The sequence below is a fragment of the Denticeps clupeoides genome, chromosome 5 (assembly GCF_900700375.1).
Source record: "Denticeps clupeoides chromosome 5, fDenClu1.1, whole genome shotgun sequence".
Lineage (NCBI taxonomy): Eukaryota > Metazoa > Chordata > Actinopteri > Clupeiformes > Denticipitidae > Denticeps > Denticeps clupeoides.
In genome coordinates, this window is record NC_041711.1 from 27,783,664 (window position 1) to 27,802,962 (window position 19,299).

At 44.0% G+C, this 19,299-nt stretch overlaps 4 protein-coding genes across 10 annotated transcripts; 1 reads left to right on the top strand and 3 right to left on the bottom strand.

The window, feature by feature from the left end:
- Positions 1-15: 15 nt before the first annotated feature.
- dnase2 (deoxyribonuclease II, lysosomal) lies at positions 16-3,259 on the bottom strand. 2 transcript variants are annotated; one of them, XM_028980048.1, is made up of 7 exons: positions 3,175-3,259; positions 2,946-3,069; positions 2,420-2,573; positions 2,010-2,103; positions 1,663-1,827; positions 834-1,061; positions 16-749 (listed from the first exon to the last, which is right to left on the bottom strand). In XM_028980048.1, exons 2-7 carry the CDS (start codon positions 3,038-3,040, stop codon positions 322-324), a joined length of 1,164 nt encoding a protein of 387 aa, XP_028835881.1. In that variant the 5' UTR covers positions 3,041-3,069; positions 3,175-3,259; the 3' UTR covers positions 16-321. The 2 variants fall into 2 exon arrangements, with proteins under 2 accessions (XP_028835881.1, XP_028835880.1); XM_028980047.1 differs by having other exon boundaries at positions 2,946-3,177.
- Positions 3,260-4,467: 1,208 nt separating this feature from the next.
- On the bottom strand, positions 4,468-7,971 carry gpsm3 (G protein signaling modulator 3). Of its 4 annotated transcripts, none has more exons than XM_028981295.1 (6): positions 7,608-7,971; positions 7,345-7,425; positions 6,472-7,018; positions 6,201-6,357; positions 5,354-5,604; positions 4,468-5,020 (listed from the first exon to the last, which is right to left on the bottom strand). In XM_028981295.1, exons 3-6 carry the CDS (start codon positions 7,012-7,014, stop codon positions 4,880-4,882), a joined length of 1,092 nt encoding a protein of 363 aa, XP_028837128.1. In that variant the 5' UTR covers positions 7,015-7,018; positions 7,345-7,425; positions 7,608-7,971; the 3' UTR covers positions 4,468-4,879. The 4 variants fall into 4 exon arrangements, with proteins under 4 accessions (XP_028837128.1, XP_028837126.1, XP_028837127.1 ...); XM_028981293.1 differs by having other exon boundaries at positions 7,345-7,459; positions 7,608-7,970; XM_028981294.1 differs by lacking the exon at positions 7,608-7,971 and adding an exon at positions 7,542-7,565.
- A 503-nt stretch (positions 7,972-8,474) lies between these two features.
- On the top strand, positions 8,475-13,079 carry LOC114789792 (pre-B-cell leukemia transcription factor 1). The gene is given in 9 exon segments (XM_074933623.1): positions 8,475-8,808; positions 9,784-9,857; positions 10,212-10,396; positions 10,398-10,457; positions 10,843-11,033; positions 11,141-11,276; positions 11,362-11,503; positions 11,692-11,786; positions 12,369-13,079. Coding segments are annotated over 9 exon segments (1,203 nt in total). The 5' UTR covers positions 8,475-8,569; the 3' UTR covers positions 12,450-13,079.
- A 123-nt stretch (positions 13,080-13,202) lies between these two features.
- On the bottom strand, positions 13,203-19,209 carry notchl (notch receptor, like). Of its 3 annotated transcripts, none has more exons than XM_028979180.1 (11): positions 18,929-19,209; positions 18,079-18,223; positions 17,660-17,986; positions 17,234-17,460; positions 16,652-16,967; positions 16,082-16,254; positions 15,775-15,833; positions 15,568-15,697; positions 14,472-14,569; positions 14,058-14,389; positions 13,203-13,972 (listed from the first exon to the last, which is right to left on the bottom strand). In XM_028979180.1, the coding sequence occupies exons 1-11, from the start codon at positions 18,978-18,980 to the stop codon at positions 13,462-13,464; spliced, it is 2,370 nt and encodes a 789-aa protein (XP_028835013.1). In that variant the 5' UTR covers positions 18,981-19,209; the 3' UTR covers positions 13,203-13,461. The 3 variants fall into 3 exon arrangements, 2 of the variants coding, with proteins under 2 accessions (XP_028835013.1, XP_028835012.1); XM_028979179.1 differs by having other exon boundaries at positions 17,216-17,460; XR_003749723.1 differs by lacking the exon at positions 13,203-13,972 and having other exon boundaries at positions 14,343-14,389; positions 14,472-14,929; positions 17,216-17,460.
- Between the last annotated feature and the right edge of the window lie 90 nt (positions 19,210-19,299).

The following is a 19,299-nucleotide window of genomic DNA, read 5'->3' on the forward strand; positions in this document are numbered from 1 at the left end:
AGTTTTGTATTACAATTAACTTTTTATTTAGAAAAAAAATTGTTTCAACAAAATTATGCAGAAATTAAGATTTAATTTAAGTACTGGTACAAACTGCATTTAGTTGCATAAAAAACAAAACATCAAAAATCAAACCCCCTAGAATATTGATCTGGGAAACATTGAAAGAGTATATATCGTTTCACGTTCTCATTGTGTTTTTGTACTTGTACTGGCCATATTTGAAATGCCAGTCAATAATCCAATATAATATGTATCATACTCAATCATTTAAAACACATTGAGCAGATATAGAAAATGTAATTATCGAGTATTGTATGCTCAATGTCCTGTGGTCTGTCCCTGAAGTTCCATCTCTCTCACTGCAGTGCCACAGTCACTCACCACTCCCTTGCAGGAGTAGCACCTAAGCGCGGCGGCACGATAGGCCTTCCACACAACAGGGTCCTGAAGGCACACCGTCCCCCCTCCCCTTCTCTCCTCTGCCCGGTCCCGGTTGATGTCCCCAACACAAACCCAGCCACTCCCACTCCCTGCTCCACCCCAAGCTGCTGCGTTTGGGCTGACGGCCCATTTGGAGTGGTCCTGTGTGGCTCTGTAGGTGTAGCCCTGGCCTGGTGACACAAGCTGAATATCCAGGACCTTCCAGCCAAGTGTGCAGTCAGAGGGCAGAACTCCCCTGGTCCGTCTCCAGAACTGTACCAGCAGGTCCGACTGCAGAGTTGGCGCGACCCAGGAGTGATAGAGATCTGCTCCCATGAGAGAATATGGCTCACAAACACACACACACACATATGAGTGAAGGTGAATCATGAAGTACATTTAGCTCGTACCGTTTTGGAAGTCTGCTCCTTTGGCAAAGCTGATGAACTGCGTTCCTGCCAATGAAGTGAGGGCTATGCTGCGATTGGCTGATGAGATGTGAGAGTGGTGGGTGCTGACACTGGCATTCTCTCTCTGGTTCTGTCTACAAAGCTCCTGCAGAGAGGGCACCGAGGAGGCCAGGGAGGCGGGAATGTGGCAGTCATACACGCGTGGCTGGTTTATCTGTAACTGGTCGCCTGTAAAAGCCCACATGAGTGTGACAATATAGCTGCTCATCCATCTGCATCATGCACCCAAGGTGCGGAGATGTAACACCTTGACATGCTGATTTCTAATTTTGTGTGTGGAAGGTTCTCTATGGCTGCCCGCTGAAATTACTGTAGATATCATACAAGACAAAGCCCTAGTGACACTTTTAGTTTTGTGACTGCATTAAAAGAGGAAGCCCACATCAGCGATGACACAGTAGAGTTGCTTCAAACATCACAGGAACAACAAGGTGCAGAGCAAATACAGCACAGTGTGAAGATGGCTGTCACTATGGTTACGCTGCCAGTTAGACAGATTACTCCCCCTGTAACTATGGCAACAGCGCCACATGGATTTGCTGGTATGGCTGTACCAGTTCCTATTGCAGCCTGAGTGACTTTTGGAAGATTTCCAACCTGGAACACAATCAACTATTACAATCCCTTTTATTATCTGGCCACATGGACATCCAGCGTTCATTATGGAGGGGTTAAAAACGGCATCTTGATGAAAACTAAAGCATATGACAACAATTTTGGCCGCGAAGACATTCAGAGAATAAACAAATGTATATGTTTAATTCATTACCTATCGTCTGAAAATGCTCTAGTGGGTAGGTGACACACAGGAAGTTCTGTCCATTGATCATTCCCGAGCTGGGGTATGAGTACGGCCCCTTGCTTTTGGCTGGAGGAAACAGGGGTGTACTGTGGACCAGCCAGAATCCTTGGGTCTGGTCAAAAAGGACAACACCTAGAGCCACAGTCAGAATAACACAAAGCCGAGGCCAAGCACAAACTAAAATTATTCATGACATGATAGTGCTATTACTATTTTGAGAACTGAAACCAGAAATTTGGGGAAGTTCTTCAGTTAAATAAATATGCAGAAATGGTGGAGAGAAAGTAAAATAACCTCCACGTTTCAGTGGTTACCTTTAGTGTGGCCGCTGCCTACTTCCTCATCCTTTGCATCAGTTTGTGTTTTTGGTGGCTGATCGTTGTACAATATGTATGCTAATTCATTGTCCTGAAGACACACACAGCCCCACACACACACATACACACACTCTCTTAATAGCTTGTGTGATGCACAGCTGTGCTTCTTATTTGCATATTCTTGCACAGTTTGATTTTTCATACCCTCATCCATCACTGGTGGACTAAAAACATTACAATAACGTTGTAGCATCGCTGAAAAACAGATGAGATTTCTAGCAAACAGAAATATCACTAATCTAACCACAAAGAAATCTCTGTTCTGCAACCTAATTCTTCTTTTGTGCGTTTCCTCTGTCAGTAAATGGGGGAGCGGGTTTCAGGTAGGACAAAGAGTAGAAGCAAACCTCATATAATGGCCCCAACGTCTTCGCCAACGCTCCTGTGCTGTCATTCACCAGCCCTTTCCCTTCCGTCCATCCCTCGCTCCCTCGCTCCATGAAAAGGTATTTTAAACCCTCGCCATGGCTCCTGCCACGGGGAAGTTTATAAAGATAAAACCTATTCAACCAAAAGAAAACAGAAAACAATCACCAAAAATTCATTTTTTACTTAATCCACATTTCAAAACTACGATCAGTAAATAATATGTAAAAGTGGTTCTTTATGCTGCTAGATGCTGTAACTGAAACAGAGACCACATGGTTGCTGTATAAGCATTTTCGTATTTAGGATTTCATTTACCAATATTCCATTGCCTATAAGAAACCCGTGACATTAAAGAAAAGGAAAAACATTTCAAACAATTTTATGGTTAAAATTTAAGTGAGAAAAAGACATGATTTCACATCTGTCCAATTGATAGAGGCTCAGGCACAGAACAGCACACATCTCCTGCACACATCTCCTGTACATCCAGACAAGGCCACTAACCAGTCAACAGCGCCACCGTCGTCATTGTAACAGGACACCGGGGCCGCAACTCCCCCTAGCGGCTGATGAAGGAGTAGCAGGACCAGCGCAATCATCCTGAAGGAGGCGAGGACCTCAAACAGACCTACGCGGAACAAATTCATTAGGCGAACTTTTTTCTTTCTTCAACGTTGTGCGTGTGTCTGTACCGATCCGGTCGTCACTCGTGCTCCCATCTTCAAAAAATTACCTGCGATTAATCAGAGGAATTATTCTGTATGAGTGCTGGAGCTCCGGCGACACTTTTATACTGAAGTCTGTGGAGCGGCACCACGTGACAGCAGATACTTTCACAAAATCACATGTCGGGTGTTAAGAGACCGCATCAGGTCAGCTGACCCTGCGTTTGCTGGAAGCGGCTTACGCGTTTACATTTTGTCTAAATATAATTGAACTCTTTAGGCTTTTAAAGGCAGCGGGAAAGTGCAGCACCTGCATGGGGGTCGGTCCAACCCCACAAGAAATGCAGCATTGCATCAAACGGGACAATATGTCATTATATATCTGTATTATAACAATTGAAAATCGTGATTGAGAATGGTTTGTAAAGTTTATTCACCATGTTGTGCTGTATAGTAAACCAGTACAAGTTGCTTTAAGAGGACTCACTGACAGTCATTAGAAAATAAAGGACTGTAATAAGCATAAATGGCATGCTGATTTAAGGAAGGGAGGGGCGTGTATGCTCTCTGAATTTGGCTGCACTCAGTAAATGCTGTGTTGTGATCGTACGCTGTTCTGATTCAGACACTGATCTTACAGGCCAGTGCTAGACTATAACGTTACTTTATAAATGGATTGATACACATTCGTTTGAATTTCTGTGTTTTATACACTTCAGTGTCACACTTTTGTGGCCTGCTTCAAGTCCCACTGTTCAAAATGTCCACCGTGAATCAGCGACACTGTCATTCACTTTCAGATTTTTGTATAAAAAAAAGTTGTGACCTTCTCTGCTTTATTTTCCTTTCTTGCTTTATTCTTGTCTTCCTTTGTGCCATGCAACAAGAAGGTGTGGTGTGACCACTGTATCTGCTGTAGCATTCACTTTCCTAAGCAATTAACAAGTTCTGCAGAGGTGGCTGAGAGAGTACATATATTTAACATTACCTCTCTACAATATGGATAGTTATGGTAACAACATTTATTCAGCAGATCATATTTATTCTGCATATTTATTTTCAAAGCTCACAGCCAAAAGTGCTGAAGCAAATATGAGTCTGCATGAATACAGTACATATTGATTTCGTGTAATGGAACAAGTTTTAAAAAGAAAAGGTACAAAAACGAAATCTCCATAACACTTCACTTACTAACAAAACAAGTGAAACAGTAGAATCAGTAGATATAATCATTTTCATCAGACCTAAACCTAAATATAAGATAACAACATGCTGACATTACTGCAGTTAAACTTATAAGCATTTAATCTAAACTGTTATTTGCCTGTAAAACATGTGCCCTTTAGAAACATTAAGCATAGTTCTCAGATTACATTTTATTTTACAGAAATCTATTTATTTACATTATGTATGCAAGGAAAAAAGGCTCAAAGAATATCAGACACAGGAAATAACAAGATTTTACAAAAGTATCCAAGAGATGCCCTGCCCAAAAAGAACAGAATACACAACATTTCATTCTGGACCACTTGTGCTAATAGTACAACATGAACACTTAGATATGCTGGTTGCTGAGCAAACAACAAGCTTCAGTTGAGCAAGTTATGAGTTTGAAAAGCGAGCTTTAAAATGAAGTAGCATTACAAGCAACCAGGGAAAAAGTGCTGTTCAGATAATATAAGTTAATATACATGTAGGTAGGTCCAATAAAAAATGCACAGAAAGGCCTGTCCTGCAATGTATATCTTTGTATATTCTCTAAAAGGACCTCATTTAGTATTTAACTCCTACAGGGAGCTCAGTCCTCTGTTCATCCATTCTTCCACCCTGGACTCTCAAGAGCAGAGAAAAGAAATCCTCATCATCCATTGGACCAGGAGCTGCACTCCGCTGGTCCTCCAGTCTGCCCTGGGCCTGGGAGGAAGATGAGAAGAATTTCATTCAAGTGTTAATTTACTAGTGATTTACAATTATGGCAAAAGGTTTATTTATCGTGTAGTTGTGATAAATGTGAGACAGTTATATAAAAACGAATGCATTTTCAAACCTGTACAGCCCAGTAAAATGGCTTGTAAAACAAGAATCATTAATGTATTTTACACCATACATTGTCATCTGTTTTTATATTAGGCATAAGTTAAACTTTCAGAGGGATTACGAATAATGGAGTATGTATCTAGTTTTATCTATTTTTCCTTTTCTGTTTTTCCATTTTCCAAAAAATGGTACAAATTGTTTGATACTCACCTGTGAAGTCAGAATCATGTTGTAGAGATCTTCTTTCGGAGCTGGGCCAGACTTGACTTTCTTCACCTCCAAGGCCTTCCAGCTGCTCCTCCTCAACCAGGTTTTGGTCTGAGATGCTGGAGCTGCCTGGAGAGAGCCTGACACAATGTTCTGAGGCTCTGCTCTCTGGTCATCCAGCCGCCGGCCTTGAGATGTGGCCAACAGTTCAAAGAACTCCTCCCGCTGTAGGGATGTCATCGAGCAGAATGTCACTGTTCAAAGAAAAATAAATAATAATGAAAAACACACACACACACACACACACACACACACACACACACACACAGACACACACACACACATATATATATATATATATATATATATATCAGAAAAATTATCTATAGTCAGACTTTTCTGATGCATCACATACAGTGTGAAGCAGACTTCTATTGTTTCTTTTATCAGTGCACCTGTCCAGCTGTGCTAAGATCTTCAAATCTAGTAAGATAATTGCAATGAACCTTAATGATGAACCTTTTAAACTGACAAACTTGCAGACTAATTGTCGATGATAATGGGCCTCTCTACATTTATGCTCCTCTTCCCTTCATAACATTTCCAGCTACCATGGTAGTTTACAATGCTGAACATGTCTGGAAATGAGTTATTACCAATTTTATCTTATTTTAATTAATAAAAAAATGTTTTAGAACAAAAATGACATTTTGAAATGCCGAAGTGTTTCGAACAGTAGTGTGTGTATGTGAGATTTTGTTTTATTATCATGCATCTATTTAAGAGGACGTCTGGCACATCTGCTGTCTTGCATTTTCACAACTTGCAAATCTGTGAAGTGGATCTTCACCTCTGTTACTGTGATGCGGAGTGCTGGGCTCAGAATAGCACCTCCTCCTTTGTTTCAGTCTGAAAGAACAGCGCTGGTCATTCAGTCTCCGTCCTTCTTGCAGCGTGTACAGCAGCTCATACAACGCATCTGGGAAATCAGGGGTTAACCTGTTTACCTGTGAAGAATCGATGAAAATGTTGGAAATGCACCCGACGCCAAAGTCACAGAGCAATACATTCATAGTACAATTTTCTCTGAGGGTTTCAGCTCTGGTACATTGCTGTTTTACCTTTTTCAAGGCATCATCTGGATCCAGAGTGTCTTTTGGCCTCAGATTAAGTCGAGTTGACTCAGCGTCTGAATCCGGTAGTTTATCTTCCTTTGATTTGATATCTGTTGCTGTGACGGCTAGTCCTTCTGTCTCTGGTCCTAGCTGCATGTTCGTCTCTGCAGGTTGAGCTGCTTCATCTTCTTTCGGTCCATCTGGACAGTTTTCATTCGATTGTGTCACGTCTTCTTTGCCCTCAACGTTGCCTTCGTCTGTAACTTTTGCGTTCACCTCCTCTGGCATATCCGAGTCCACGTCTTCCACAACCAGTCCCGAGTTGTTTTCAATATGTTCTGTTTTCTCAGTGCTTTCTTCAACATTCCATCTACCTTCTCCATCTTCTGCTGAGGTCGCCCTCCCCTCTCTCTCATTTCCCATGTCCTCATTTTTAACTTGTGGCAGATGTTTGACACTTGGCACACTGACCAGAGTGTCATCCCCTTCCTCCACGATGACAAGGGGCCCGAAACGCTCCTCTCCTGTGGTCCCAGTGCTCGTCTCCATTGCTCTGCCAATTATCGAGTCAGAGAACTTAATACATTTCAGAGACATGTATTTGTCCAACCATGTTTAATATGCTTAAAAACGTGTTTGATACAATAAGCTCGGAAGTCACACTTGTAACAAGATGAACTTTTTATTACATTTTGCCATAGACGATTCAGTTGCCCATTTTATGAAATCCCACGTTAATGTCCCAGTATGCATGTAATTATTTGCTGAAGGCCAACCGAATAACAATCTAAGCCATTCCTAACTACGGTTGACTTTAGTATGAACACCTCTCTCATTAATCAGTAACTAATGTAAAATATGTAATGCAGCGGTGCTTACCTTCCCCCACTCTTCACTTGTAGATGGCTTGCAGTTCCTCTCTCTCACTTGACCGTCTCATCTGCTTTTGATGGTCATCACCTCCACAAACGAACCGAGTCCAACATTCATTTTACTTATCAAAAAAAAAAAAAAGCCAACAACAACAACCTTCAAACGTATTTAACAAGTGTAAAACGAACATGCAGTTGCAACACCTCCTTCTCGCTGACAGCTCTCTCTCTTCCTGTTCCTCACTTCTACCCTGACCCACCCCTACTTACTCGCCCGTATTTGTCGAGCTCCAGGAACGTACTAATCTAACTGAAAGGCATACAGTTCCAAATTGTCCACAATAGAGCAGTGGGAAAGAATTTGATGAAAAATGACTGATGTGGAGCGTATTGCGCCGATGGGGTTGAGCTCGGCAAGAATCTTAATCCGCTTGAACTTGTCGGACACGCACGGCGTGTTGAAACTAGACGTTTGTGTCACATTGAAATCTGTGGTTTAGCAGACTTCCTGTTGACTTGCAGCTAAAAGCGAAGCAGACAGAGGTAGTCTGACAAGAAAGTGGGCTGAGACTAGACTCTATTATCTGTATACTTGTGTTCACCACTGAACACACAACAATCTTGGGTTAATATTTTAAAATTACTCAAAGTTTTAATGTAGTTCAAAAGTCCATATGCATGAATTTGGACACACCTTCTCATTCAATGTGTTTTCTTTATTTTCATGACCATTTACGTTGGTAGATTCTCACTGAAGGCATCAAAGCTACGAATGAACACATGTGGAGTTATGTACTTAACAAAAAGTGGAGACCTGGCCTCCACAGTCACCGGACCTGAACCCAGTCGAGGTGGTTTGGGGTGAGCTGGACCCCAACAAGTGCTAAACACCTCTGAGAACTCCTTCAAGTTTGAATGCAGTTGTGAATGAAACCACTTAATTCTATGTTGCGCTGTGAATTTTGATCACAGTCCTCACTACAACTCATCGTTTAAGAGTATTTCACTATACATGGCATAATCAGATATGTTACACAATTGTGCCAATATCCGTATATTTATTATTATAATGATTATTATGCTTATTATTATGTTACCATGACGTAGTGACCTGGGGCAATGTAATCAACCGTTTCAGCCACAATCGCTAGGGGACCGTGCGTGTGGACGTTCCGCTGGGCGGATTGTGTAATCTCACGGCCACGTACAGTTCCGCTAATGTACCGCTCGGGATGTTACAGCAGCAGCCTACCGCGGCCAACGGCCCAGGCCCAGGCCGCGGCCTCGGTTTGAACGCGCACCCCGGGATGCACGCGCTGAGCTCGGCGCGCCCGCCCTCCCACCACCGGTCCGACGGGGACCCGGGCCTCGACGGCGCGGAGAATGGACACGAGGGACGCAGGGACATCGGCGACATCCTGCAGCAGATCATGACCATCACCGACCAAAGTTTGGACGAGGCCCAGGCAAAGTAATTCGCGGACGCGCACCCCGCACGCCGCGGGCCGCCCGGCGGACGCCGCGCCCGGCGTCGCGTCCGCGGCTGGAGAGTTTCGGGGAGAGACGGGAAAAGTTGGGAGTTCGCCCGCCCGCTAGCCTGCGTTAGCGCCGCGAAGCTAAAAGCCTTTCCGGGCTAAACTGAGCCAGCAACGTGCTCGGGTTGTGGACGTTTTTAACTTTAGGTCACGCTGTGAGTTCTAGACGTTCTTTTTCGGCGCTATTGTGCTAAAACGACCGCGTAGACAAAACTATCCCCCGCTGCTGTTAACGTTACCTTAGCAGCGAAGTGCTAACGACGACGAGCGCAAGGCGCTAGCGGGGCTGCGGTGTTTTTTTTTACACACAAGTAAAACGTAAATTGTAGCTCTGCGCTATTAATTTAATCCCGCACAGTTTCGCGGTAATTGCGCGTTGTATCGTGGCACTTGTACACTTGTCGCAAGGAAACGATTCGCCCCTGATGCACAACAGGCGATCCATTGAAAACGAAAGCGTGCGATTTGGTACAAGTTTACTGTTATTCGTCGGACGACATCAACGACAACATTGGCACGATGCTGGTGTTTTATAATTTCACACTCCCGGCGTGTGTATAGTCGTGTATATTAAAAAAAAAAAAGGACCGTATTTGTGAATAGTATATGCGGAGAAGATTGTTCGCTGTGGTAACTCTTCAGTTGTTGTCCGTGTAAAAGCGCGACTTTAGCCATTAGCGATATATATATATATATTTTTATATATATATATATTTTTTTTTTTGTGGGATTGTAACTTCAGGGCAAGTAACTCGGCGCGAACTCCCCTCACTGCGCGGGTCGCGGCAGGACCGGAGGCGACGACGTGCAGAAGCGCTTTAAAACTTTAAAGGTCCACGTTTTGACTTTGAACTCCTGCGCCACTGTCGCCGGCCTCACCGCCACCTCTCTGTCTGTTCGCGCCCAAACAGAAAACATGCTTTGAATTGTCATCGAATGAAGCCGGCGCTGTTCAGCGTGTTGTGTGAGATCAAGGAGAAGACTGGTGAGTGGTTTCCATTTATGTTATTAGTGCGACGTGAAACGTCGTTACGTATAAACAGGAACGACACAGAGCGTTTGGTAAGTGTGCACAGTATCACTTCAAGCCAAGTTAAAAAACAAAACGTCCTTACATCGAGCTGTTCATATTAAATATGTACAGCTCTGATATCCCAGTAAATATGCATGAGTTAATAAGGGTATTATGCTAAGCAATATTTCTAAGGACATTTTTTTTTATATGTGGAGTTGCTCTGTATTGTAATTGATCGCTTTCATATTACGACAAATCATACACGTTTAGTACATATTGCTATGTGTGCATAAAGTTATTTACGGGGCCAAACTTTTGTTCCAGGTCTGTCAATGCGCAATGCCCAGGAGGAGGAGCCACAGGACCCGCAGCTGGTGCGATTGGATAACATGCTGCTGGCTGAGGGGGTTGCTGGGCCAGAAAAAGGAGGCGGAGCAGCAGCTGCGGTGTCCGCAGCCACAAGTTCAGGCGGGATGTCCCCAGACAGCTCGCTGGAGCACTCGGACTACAAAAAGCAAGTTGAGCCAGATTCGGAACATATATCACACTGAGCTGGAGAAATATGAGCAGGTATATTTTCTGTCCAACAGTTGTGCCAGACAGATATTTGGAGGGTACCCCAAGACCCGAAGAATTGAATACAGTCTGAGTTGATTGGGCAGTGCCTTCAGACTTTCTCATGTGGTTTCTGACATTCCGCGATGTTCATTGACCAATGAAAAATTAAAACTGCACAAAAGTTTAAAAGCAAAGAAAGTGCAATGGACGCAATTATTAAATCATTGGATAGTTCTGTAAAGATGCATTTGTTTTGGTTGGTCATGGTACTGTATTAATTAAAGGCAAACATTTGCTTTATTTTCATACTCTTTGGTTAATAGTAAATACATAAATAAATGTTTAATAATTATGACAACTTATTAAAAATTAATATGTTCGGATTTGTATCTGACAGGCCTGCAGCGAATTCACTACACACGTGGTTAACCTGCTCCGGGAGCAGTCACGCACCCGCCCCGTGTCACCACGGGAGATCGAGCGCATGGTGGCCATCATCCACCGCAAGTTCAGCTCCATCCAGACCCAGCTCAAGCAGAGCACCTGCGAGGCTGTCATGATTCTGCGCTCCCGGTTTCTGGATGCCAGGTGTGTGTGAGGTTTTTTTATTTTTTTTTTTTTTCCGTTGTTGGGGTGCCTTTTGATCCCAGACAAGAGCCTGTTTCCTTCATCATGTCTGCTGTCAACACTGCCAGGCGCAAACGACGTAACTTCAGCAAGCAGGCCACAGAGGTCTTGAATGAGTACTTCTACTCCCACCTGTCCAATCCTTACCCCAGTGAGGAGGCCAAGGAGGAGCTGGCAAAGCAATGTGGCATCACAGTATCACAGGTATAGATAACATCTTGCAAATAATTTGCATGCTCCTTGGACTAATATTTTGCAGTGATTTCATTTGGGATTTTCACGCCAACAGGTGTCTAACTGGTTTGGCAACAAGAGAATCCGTTACAAGAAAAACATAGGAAAGTTTCAGGAAGAAGCCAATATTTATGCCATGAAGACTGCCATGGGGGCAACACAGAACGAAGACTCTCCTCACACTCCCAACTCAACTGGTTAGTTTCTACATTGGGTGGTGGAATATACATTTTTTTTTAAAGTTTGCTTCTGCTTTTGCAATAAAAAAAAAAAAACTGTCATGTTAGCATCTCACAAAAGACAACCATAGCAACACACGTTGTCCAGTCATGAGAAGTTTTTGGTAACTGGTGAGGGCGTCTGCTCCTTTCCACTTTTCTCTCAGGCTCAGGCTCCTTTTCACTCTCGGGGTCAGCTGACCTTTTCCTAGGAGTCCCACCAATGAATGGAGAGCAGTCTGCCTACCACATGGGAAATCAGGTAGCCCATGTATAACATGCCATCTCTGTGATCATGCACTGCCTGTGGAAACATCTCCACTGCATCCCAGTTCAGTGGTGGTTGCATGTGCAGTTGAACCCTAGTGATTTCCTGGTTCTTTCCGTGTCAGCGCACATCACTTCACTTCCAATTGGTTTCCACTGAAGGAATGGCCAGACTTTGTATATGTTCTCATCAACCTCTGTCTAAACTCCCCTCTCCTCTCTCTCTGTGGTAGGATTCTTTATCTCATTCCGGTTTCTCAGACAGTCTCTATAGTCCCAGAGAGAGCCGGGTGAGGAAGTTAATACATGCATGATGTATTTTGCCTTAGTCATCCCTCACCAACTCTTAGATTGGGTGCACATGACATTAGGCTTTCTGGCATAACTCTTTTGCATTGAACTAACATTTGTGCCTATGTTTACTAAAAAAAGCTGTAAATTTTTGGCATTTGTTGGATATTACAGTAACTGTAACACTGTTGCATCGGTCCTCTAGCCTGTTCAGAACTTGTCTGAACTGCAGTCACAACTGTCAAGAATAATTAATAACAAAATCTTACTGTTCTTTGTGTTTCAGACTAATGGCAACTGGCAAGAGCAGCACACTCCTCCATCTGCTACTCCACCCGGTAGTGACCACTCTGAGAACTCTGACTGAAGGAGCAGTGACTCTCCGGTCCAGGTCCAGTTGTGAAGAATAGAATTGATGTAAGACAGAAAGAATGATGGTTACTATTCTCTCCCCATTGCATTGCAGTTTTTACCATATTTTTTAGTTTTGCTCTTTAAAGTCGGTTAATGTTCTTCATGACTGATGCTTGAGCTGTGGATGTGGTTTGGGCTGTAAGCACGAATGAATGATGGAGTGCGTGGGGGTTGGGCTTTGAAAAGTGTTTTTTATGCTTTGATTATTTTGCTACAACTACTAGTTACTGCAACATTTGGGTGCTTGGTGGGTAGCAGGGGGAAATGCATCATGACTGTTTTTGTTAATGATATAATTATTATTACCTTTTGTTTGTGAAAAGCTAAGTTAGAAATGTATCTGCAAAGGGGACAATAGAGATAAATCCAAAGATTTTTTTTTTCCGTGTGTGTGTGTGTGTGTGTGCGCGCATATATTTTTTTTTACTGGGCATGTGTGTGTATCTATTACCTGAACGAGGTGTGTTTGCTGTCCATATAAATGGTTTGAATGAGTATATCAACAGTGCTGTCATTTTCTGTACAGTGAAACACCTGTATTCTCTACCTCTTTTACAATAAAGACTGTCTGTGTACACATTCACATGGCTGCTATGAATGGAGCTGTTTGTGGACCACAGCTGCAAGCTGAAGGCTCATGATGTGGAACTGTTGAAATGTGCGGTATTTGTGGGTTTTAAACACTCTTAAATAACGATAAAGGTCGTTTTAGATTTTGCAAAGTTTTTATTTGTATGTTGTTTTTTTTTTTTTACAGATGTTCATTTTATAGACGTGTCCTTGGTCAGATTTGTTTAATGTTGATCATGATATTTATGGCATCTAAATTTGCCAATTAAATACCTAATGCATTGTTGCACTTTACTTTAAACACAAACATTTGAAGACTTTCTTTTTAAATAATTGGAGAAAAAATAGCAAAATATGAAATAATTTAAACAAATAAAGTTGAACATTTTTCCTTTTTACTGGGCACACTGTGCAGAATTGATATCACTTTTGACTTTATCACTCTTCTGACTGGAGTTTTTTGCCATTTCCTTCTCAGAGTCTGTCTGAGCCTTCAGGGGGATACTAATTGCTGCTTTATTTTCTGATTGGCTGGGAGGGAATTTAGACAGTGGTGACATTAGCTTCTCCGTGTGCTCTGTTGGTGGCTTCTCTATTGAGACTGCATTAAGCAGCTGTGATTGGTTGCCGCTGGAACGGTGCTGCAGGGCATTCTGGGTGCAGGAGAAGGAGCGCTGTCGCGGAGCAGGCTGAGGGGACAGGCAGTGAGGGGTTACAGCTCGAGGGGCTTCTTTTATTGCTTCCCTGTCCTCTTCCTCAGCTTCTGAGGTCACTTCCTGCAGAGTGCTGATTGGCCGAGGTGGACGACCAAAGATTCTTGGGGTGACCAAAGCTGTTGTAGACTGACTGGATGCAGGGTGCCAATTTTGGGGAGAGTCGCATTGCTGTGGACTTACTGACCACTCACTGTGAAATAGAAATTAAAATAGGTCAACAAATCCTAAAACAACATCGACTTTTTACGAAGTGGCTACACAAGGCTGTGCATTACCTGGGCTGAGGCGATGGCAACTGTCTGTGTCCTATGACCCCAGAAAAGGAAGCACTTCTTCCAGGAAGGCATGGAGTTCCAGCCCAGGGTGAGTACAGGTAGCCACGATCGTCCCACAAGACCTCACTGGCTGGCTCTACAGGCAGAGGCCCTCTTTGCATCCTGTGAGCCAATAAGAGCTCCAGAACCTGATGATGCATTCCCTCTCGTGCCATGTCATGTGGGCGTCGGCCTCTGCGATCAGTCAAATCCTGATTTGCACCGCTGATGAGCAGAAATCTGGCGGTGTCGTAGCAGCCATGAATTGCTGAGAGAAACAGAGGTGTCTCACCCTGCAGGGGGCATTCATTAAATCTGTTACCTCTCTTGTCATAATTTTTATTGTTCATGAAATCTGAAGAATACTCTTGGTACCTTGTGGTCTTGCAGGTTGACAGCAGCACCATACCGAATGAGTGTCCGAGCCATGGACAGGTGATTCACTGAGCATGCCCAGTGGAGAGCAGATCTACCTGGCATTAGGAATGGGTTTACAGTGGAGTAAAGATCAGTGTGGCAGGAAGAAATCCGGAAATAGAGGACCACAGCAATGAATCATGGGAGCCAAAATTATTAAGAAAACATGGTGGTCAGAGAAATAGTGAAAGGGGATTTATTGTGCGATTCATGGCATGTAATTTTTACAGTGAACAACTGATCAGAAATAGTGTCACAGGGTCGGAATTTAGAACAACAGAACAGCAACTCATCCATCAGTCAGATGCGAATAAGAGAAAAGAAGCAAAGCAGGTTCAGTCTGTACATGTACATGGACATGGACATTAACGGCATAAATTAAGTCTGGTCTGAATGCGAGTTGGAGAGCAGGGGTGCTGGTGTGAGGAGAAAAGTGCAGAGCAGCGGGGTGGGGGGTTCACCAGTGCATGTGTGAGAAGGAGCACAGAACAGAGCAGGAGACATGAGAGGGAACCAGAGAGAGGCAGAACATGTTATGCAGGTTAACTCCCCTACTACACATACACAACTGCACAGTTGCATGGTGCATCTGCAAAATCCCTGCACAGCTACAAAACCCAGAGGGTCAGCTAGAGCCAACACAGGCTGGACCGATCAAAATGATACATAACTTAAATTCTAAGTCATTGTTCTTGTTACATTTAATTACACAGTCATGGTACATTTACAGCATTTATCAGCCGCCCTTATCCAGAGCGACTTACAATCAGCAGTTATTGGGACAGTCCCCCTGGAGACACTCAAGGTCTCAAACTGTCTTGCTCAGGGACGCAATGGTAGTAAGTGGGGTTTGAACCTGGGTCTTCTGGTTCATAGGCGAGTGTGTTACCCGCTAGGCTACTACCATGCAGCAGTGGGGTTGTTCATCATGGGGAAATTACACAACCAGAATGACCTCACGTGGCTTATTTTAATACAGGGCAGCTGTGTTTATATGAAATCTGACACAGTGGTTTGCATTTCGGTTGTTGAGAATGGACGAGGGAAGTCGTACCGGTGTGATCGGTGTTGTTGACAGGAACTCCAGCCCTTAGCAGCTCCAAAACCACTCGATCCAGTCCACTCCGCACAGCACGTATCAGGACCACCGAGCCGTCAGGACCGCACCACTGGACTGGGCTGGACTATGAACAAGGATTCCGGTCAGCTGAAGTGTTACCCTTCAGCCATGCTGAAATGTGTGACGAATGGGGAACCTCACCGGGTTTTGACTCCTCTGAGGTGAAGCGCTTGCGTTTCGGTCCCAGCCTCTAGGAGAAGCTGTGGACGAACAAAGATAATCCCTTTTTTAAAAATGTGTTTTAATACATGTGAAATGCATTTGCTTTTCTTGGCAACATTTCCGTGAGACAGGGCTTTATTTTGAATGCACGCAGTCTTAGCGGGGACGCTGTGACTGTAAGATTATAAATGGGTTGAGTGGGACAATGACAGGAAGGGCTGCAGTGTGTGTAAGTGAGGGGGCGGAATCAGATGGCGACGGGAGCAGCAGTTAGACAGACACTTACCATGAACTTGGCTTTGATGGTGGCCACCAGAGAGCCTGAAATGTTTCTGTTCTTGTGGACGGTGGTCACAGATGGAGGTGTCTTGCCTTTGTGAACCCCTCATGCTAACGTCCTCCATGGAACTTTGGGTCATGTCTGTGTCACTTGCTATGTCCAGATCTTTTCTTAAAGGTCTGAAATGAATATAATGAATATAATATTCGACTCGTGTTTAGCATTTAATAATAATAAAATATAAATAAAATAAAGTGAAGTGATTGTCACATGTGATACACAGCAGCACAGCACACGGTGCACACAGTGAAATTTGTCCTCTGCATTTAACCCATCACCCTAAGTGAGCAGTGGGCAGCCATGACAGGCGCCCGGGGAGCAGTGTGTGGGGACGGTGCTTTGCTCAGTGGCACCTTGGCGGATCGGGATTCGAACCGGCAACCTTCTGATTACGGGGCCGATTCCTCAACCGCTAGGCCACCACTGCCCCATTTACACATGAGTTTGCCATCTAGATGCTTTCTAAGCCACCTGCTGAAACAAAATCCCACAGACACAATAAGATGGAGAACTGACCGTAGGCGGATGGAATCCTGCCCCAGCGGCTCTCTGCGCCTCTTCCCTGACTCCTTGCCTTTATTTTTCCTCCTCCCCCCGTTCTTCTCTTTGTCTTTTCTTCCCTGTCCCCGTTCCTTCCTCGTATCTGAACGCTGGGTCCAGACCTTGGTCCTGCTGTCGCTGTCGGTTGCTGTGGACCTGTGGCGGACCCTCTCTCCCTCGTCTCTTGGCTGCCTTCTCCTTTTCACCCAGACCACAAGCAGGACCGCTGACACAACAGCAAGTCCTAAACCGATGCCTACACCGACCACAGGCCATAACCACGGCGGTGAATCTGTACAGAGGTAAGCAAGCAAGAAAACAATGTTCTTAATACAGTAATACTTCCTGTCTGCACAATGGCGAATTAAAACTAGTCAGGAATAGGCAATCATGGTCCTGGAGTGTTCATGTAATAATGAGGTAACCTGCTTGTATGTAATCCGTCAGCTAAGATTGATTGAACATGATGTGGACACGAATACCTGGCAGGATTTTGACTCCAGGACCATGATGGCTGTGTGAATTAGGCATGGTGCATACGGTCAGATTTCTCGTTGCCTGTGGTCGGTTTTTTGTCCGATTTTTCCACTTCTCTGTCTCCTATTTCCTCTTTCACCCCACGTATGGTGAGTATGGCCTGTATTTCAGGGGGAAGGAAAGAGGGTAAGGGGTCCGATGACATCTTTGCCTGCAAGTAGTCAGCCGCCCCGGTGGCAAATGGGAAACAGCAGGGATCAGGCAGCTGGGAGCACGGGCGGTTATCCACTTGGAGAAACAGCACAGATCTGTTGTGATGGGAAAGGAATAAAACATGATTTCCTGCAGAAATTATTCATTATTAATTAACTGATGAATAGACTACAGCATTTTCTTTTATTCTTGTACTGATTGATTTTTGTAGGATCTAAGTAATGCTGGAACTACAATATTAATTTAAACATGTTTCAATGAGAGAAATGAATAAAACAGAAACAGTGCACTTACCCGTTCATTGCATACGACCCTGTAGTTTTCAACAGGTCAGCAAGTTGCTGAGGCTGCAGACTGTAGAGGTCAAGGTCGTGCTGGAATGGAGCCCAACCTCGCAGCTTCACTGTGGTCATCAGCAGCGTGCTGACCGCCCAGAGCATGGCTTTTTTAGGGAACTCACCCAGCAGGAAAGGGATTTTTGTTTGCAGGATCAGTGTGCCTTTTGCCCAGATGGGGCTATGGTGACAGTCACTTCCATCCCAGCCACAGTGGGGGCTGTGGCAGCCCTGGTCGCAGTGTGAGTTGTCAAAGTAGTCTCGGCAGTAGACAACGTGCTCATGTCTGAAGGAAAATAACACATGAAATAAAGGATATGAACGACATATCAATTACTTTTCTAGCTTCTCACTTTGACCATATAAAGAGCATGTTACCTGCATATTCCTTTATTTCTGACACAGTCGAAGCCATCTCTCAAACATTCCGGTTCACTGCAGTCAAGGTCACATTTTCCATCTGAAAACCTTGTTGCACATGATTTTTCTTTACACTGGTGCCATGGATTTGTGGAGGTTGCAGCTTTGCAGAAAAAAAGAAAAGTTGATCTGAAATAAGATCCACCATGCTTCTAAAAATAACACAAATATTTGACTGTCTCAGTAGCATTAGAAGTTTCATTTGTCATTAGAAGAGCTTTATGCCATTAACAATTTGATTAAAGCAAGGTAGTGTGTCTTTTGAATTAACCTCCTTGGAAACAGGAAATTGGGGGTCTGACACAAACAGGAAGTTTCCCAGGGAGCCGAACAGAAACAGGAAATGGATGGGAAGGAGGGTGGATGAAGCTGGAAGGTCGTTGCCGTGCCAATAAAAGCGTGTTCTGCAGGAAGACAATAGGCTTGGCAGGTGTGTGAAGTGCAGAAGAACCGTCGATGTAGCAAAGTCTCAGAACATAGAGATAAAGTTTTCTCAGTGCGGCTGCATTGTAATCAGAGCAAGAACGGTATAAGCAATGCCCAGACATTTTTTTCCTCTTCAGGAATACAATGTTTCTAAAATGATTATAAATTGCATTTAATTCAAATGGTGTTAACATGATGAGAAAGTTTGACAATCCATTTACATTTACAGCATTTGTCAGACACCCTTACCCTGGTGCAACTTAGGGTTAAGTGTCTTGCTCAGGGACACAATGGTAGTAACCTGGGTCTTCTTGTTCATAGGCGAGTGTGTTACCCACTAGGCTACTACATAATAATAAAATAAAGTGACATTCTGACTCACCTTGATTCATGGCAATGAAGCAGCCCACCAGTACTGTCAGTTTTAACTGCATGGAGCCAGAGAAGAGTGCCTTGCGCCAGTACACACTAGTTCCTTGCTCCAAAATGTTAGGGTTTAGCAGCTTTGCTCTGTCTTGTGTGCAAGTGTGTCTCGTCTAGGTCCCGAGTACTGTGGTCTGAAGTTTTAGGAACAGAGTGAATGTTCATGCCTACACCCCTATCAACACCCACCCCAGACCTCGCTTTCATTCTTTTTTCAGAAGCACTGCGGATATCTGGACAACTTCCTGCCACTGTGTGGAAAAGAATAGAAGCAGAGCATATTTATGTGTTGTATGTACATGGTATGAGGTAACAGGAAATGGCAACATT

What these genes read in the sequence shown, in the direction of transcription:
- dnase2 (XM_028980047.1), bottom strand. Translation starts at nt 3,088, where the DNA reads ATGAATTTGTTCCGCGTAGGTCTGTTTGAGGTCCTCGCCTCCTTCAGG. An exon ending in CGTTGGGGCCATTATATGAG is followed by an intron (nt 2,104 to 2,419) that starts GTTTGCTTCTAC and finishes GTGTGTCTTCAG; the next exon opens with GACAATGAATTAGCATACAT. An exon ending in AGGCAGCGGCCACACTAAAG is followed by an intron (nt 1,828 to 2,009) that starts GTAACCACTGAA and finishes CTGTGGCTCTAG; the next exon opens with GTGTTGTCCTTTTTGACCAG.
- gpsm3 (XM_028981295.1), bottom strand. Translation starts at nt 7,014, where the DNA reads ATGGAGACGAGCACTGGGACCACAGGAGAGGAGCGTTTCGGGCCCCTT. An exon ending in TCCGCATCACAGTAACAGAG is followed by an intron (nt 5,605 to 6,200) that starts GTGAAGATCCAC and finishes TTCTTTGAACAG; the next exon opens with TGACATTCTGCTCGATGACA. An exon ending in ACATGATTCTGACTTCACAG is followed by an intron (nt 5,021 to 5,353) that starts GTGAGTATCAAA and finishes TCTTCCTCCCAG; the next exon opens with GCCCAGGGCAGACTGGAGGA.
- notchl (XM_028979179.1), bottom strand. Translation starts at nt 18,980, where the DNA reads ATGCAGTTAAAACTGACAGTACTGGTGGGCTGCTTCATTGCCATGAAT. An exon ending in AGAAATAAAGGAATATGCAG is followed by an intron (nt 17,987 to 18,078) that starts GTAACATGCTCT and finishes ATTTTCCTTCAG; the next exon opens with ACATGAGCACGTTGTCTACT. An exon ending in CAGGATTCCATCCGCCTACG is followed by an intron (nt 16,255 to 16,651) that starts GTCAGTTCTCCA and finishes TATTCATTTCAG; the next exon opens with ACCTTTAAGAAAAGATCTGG.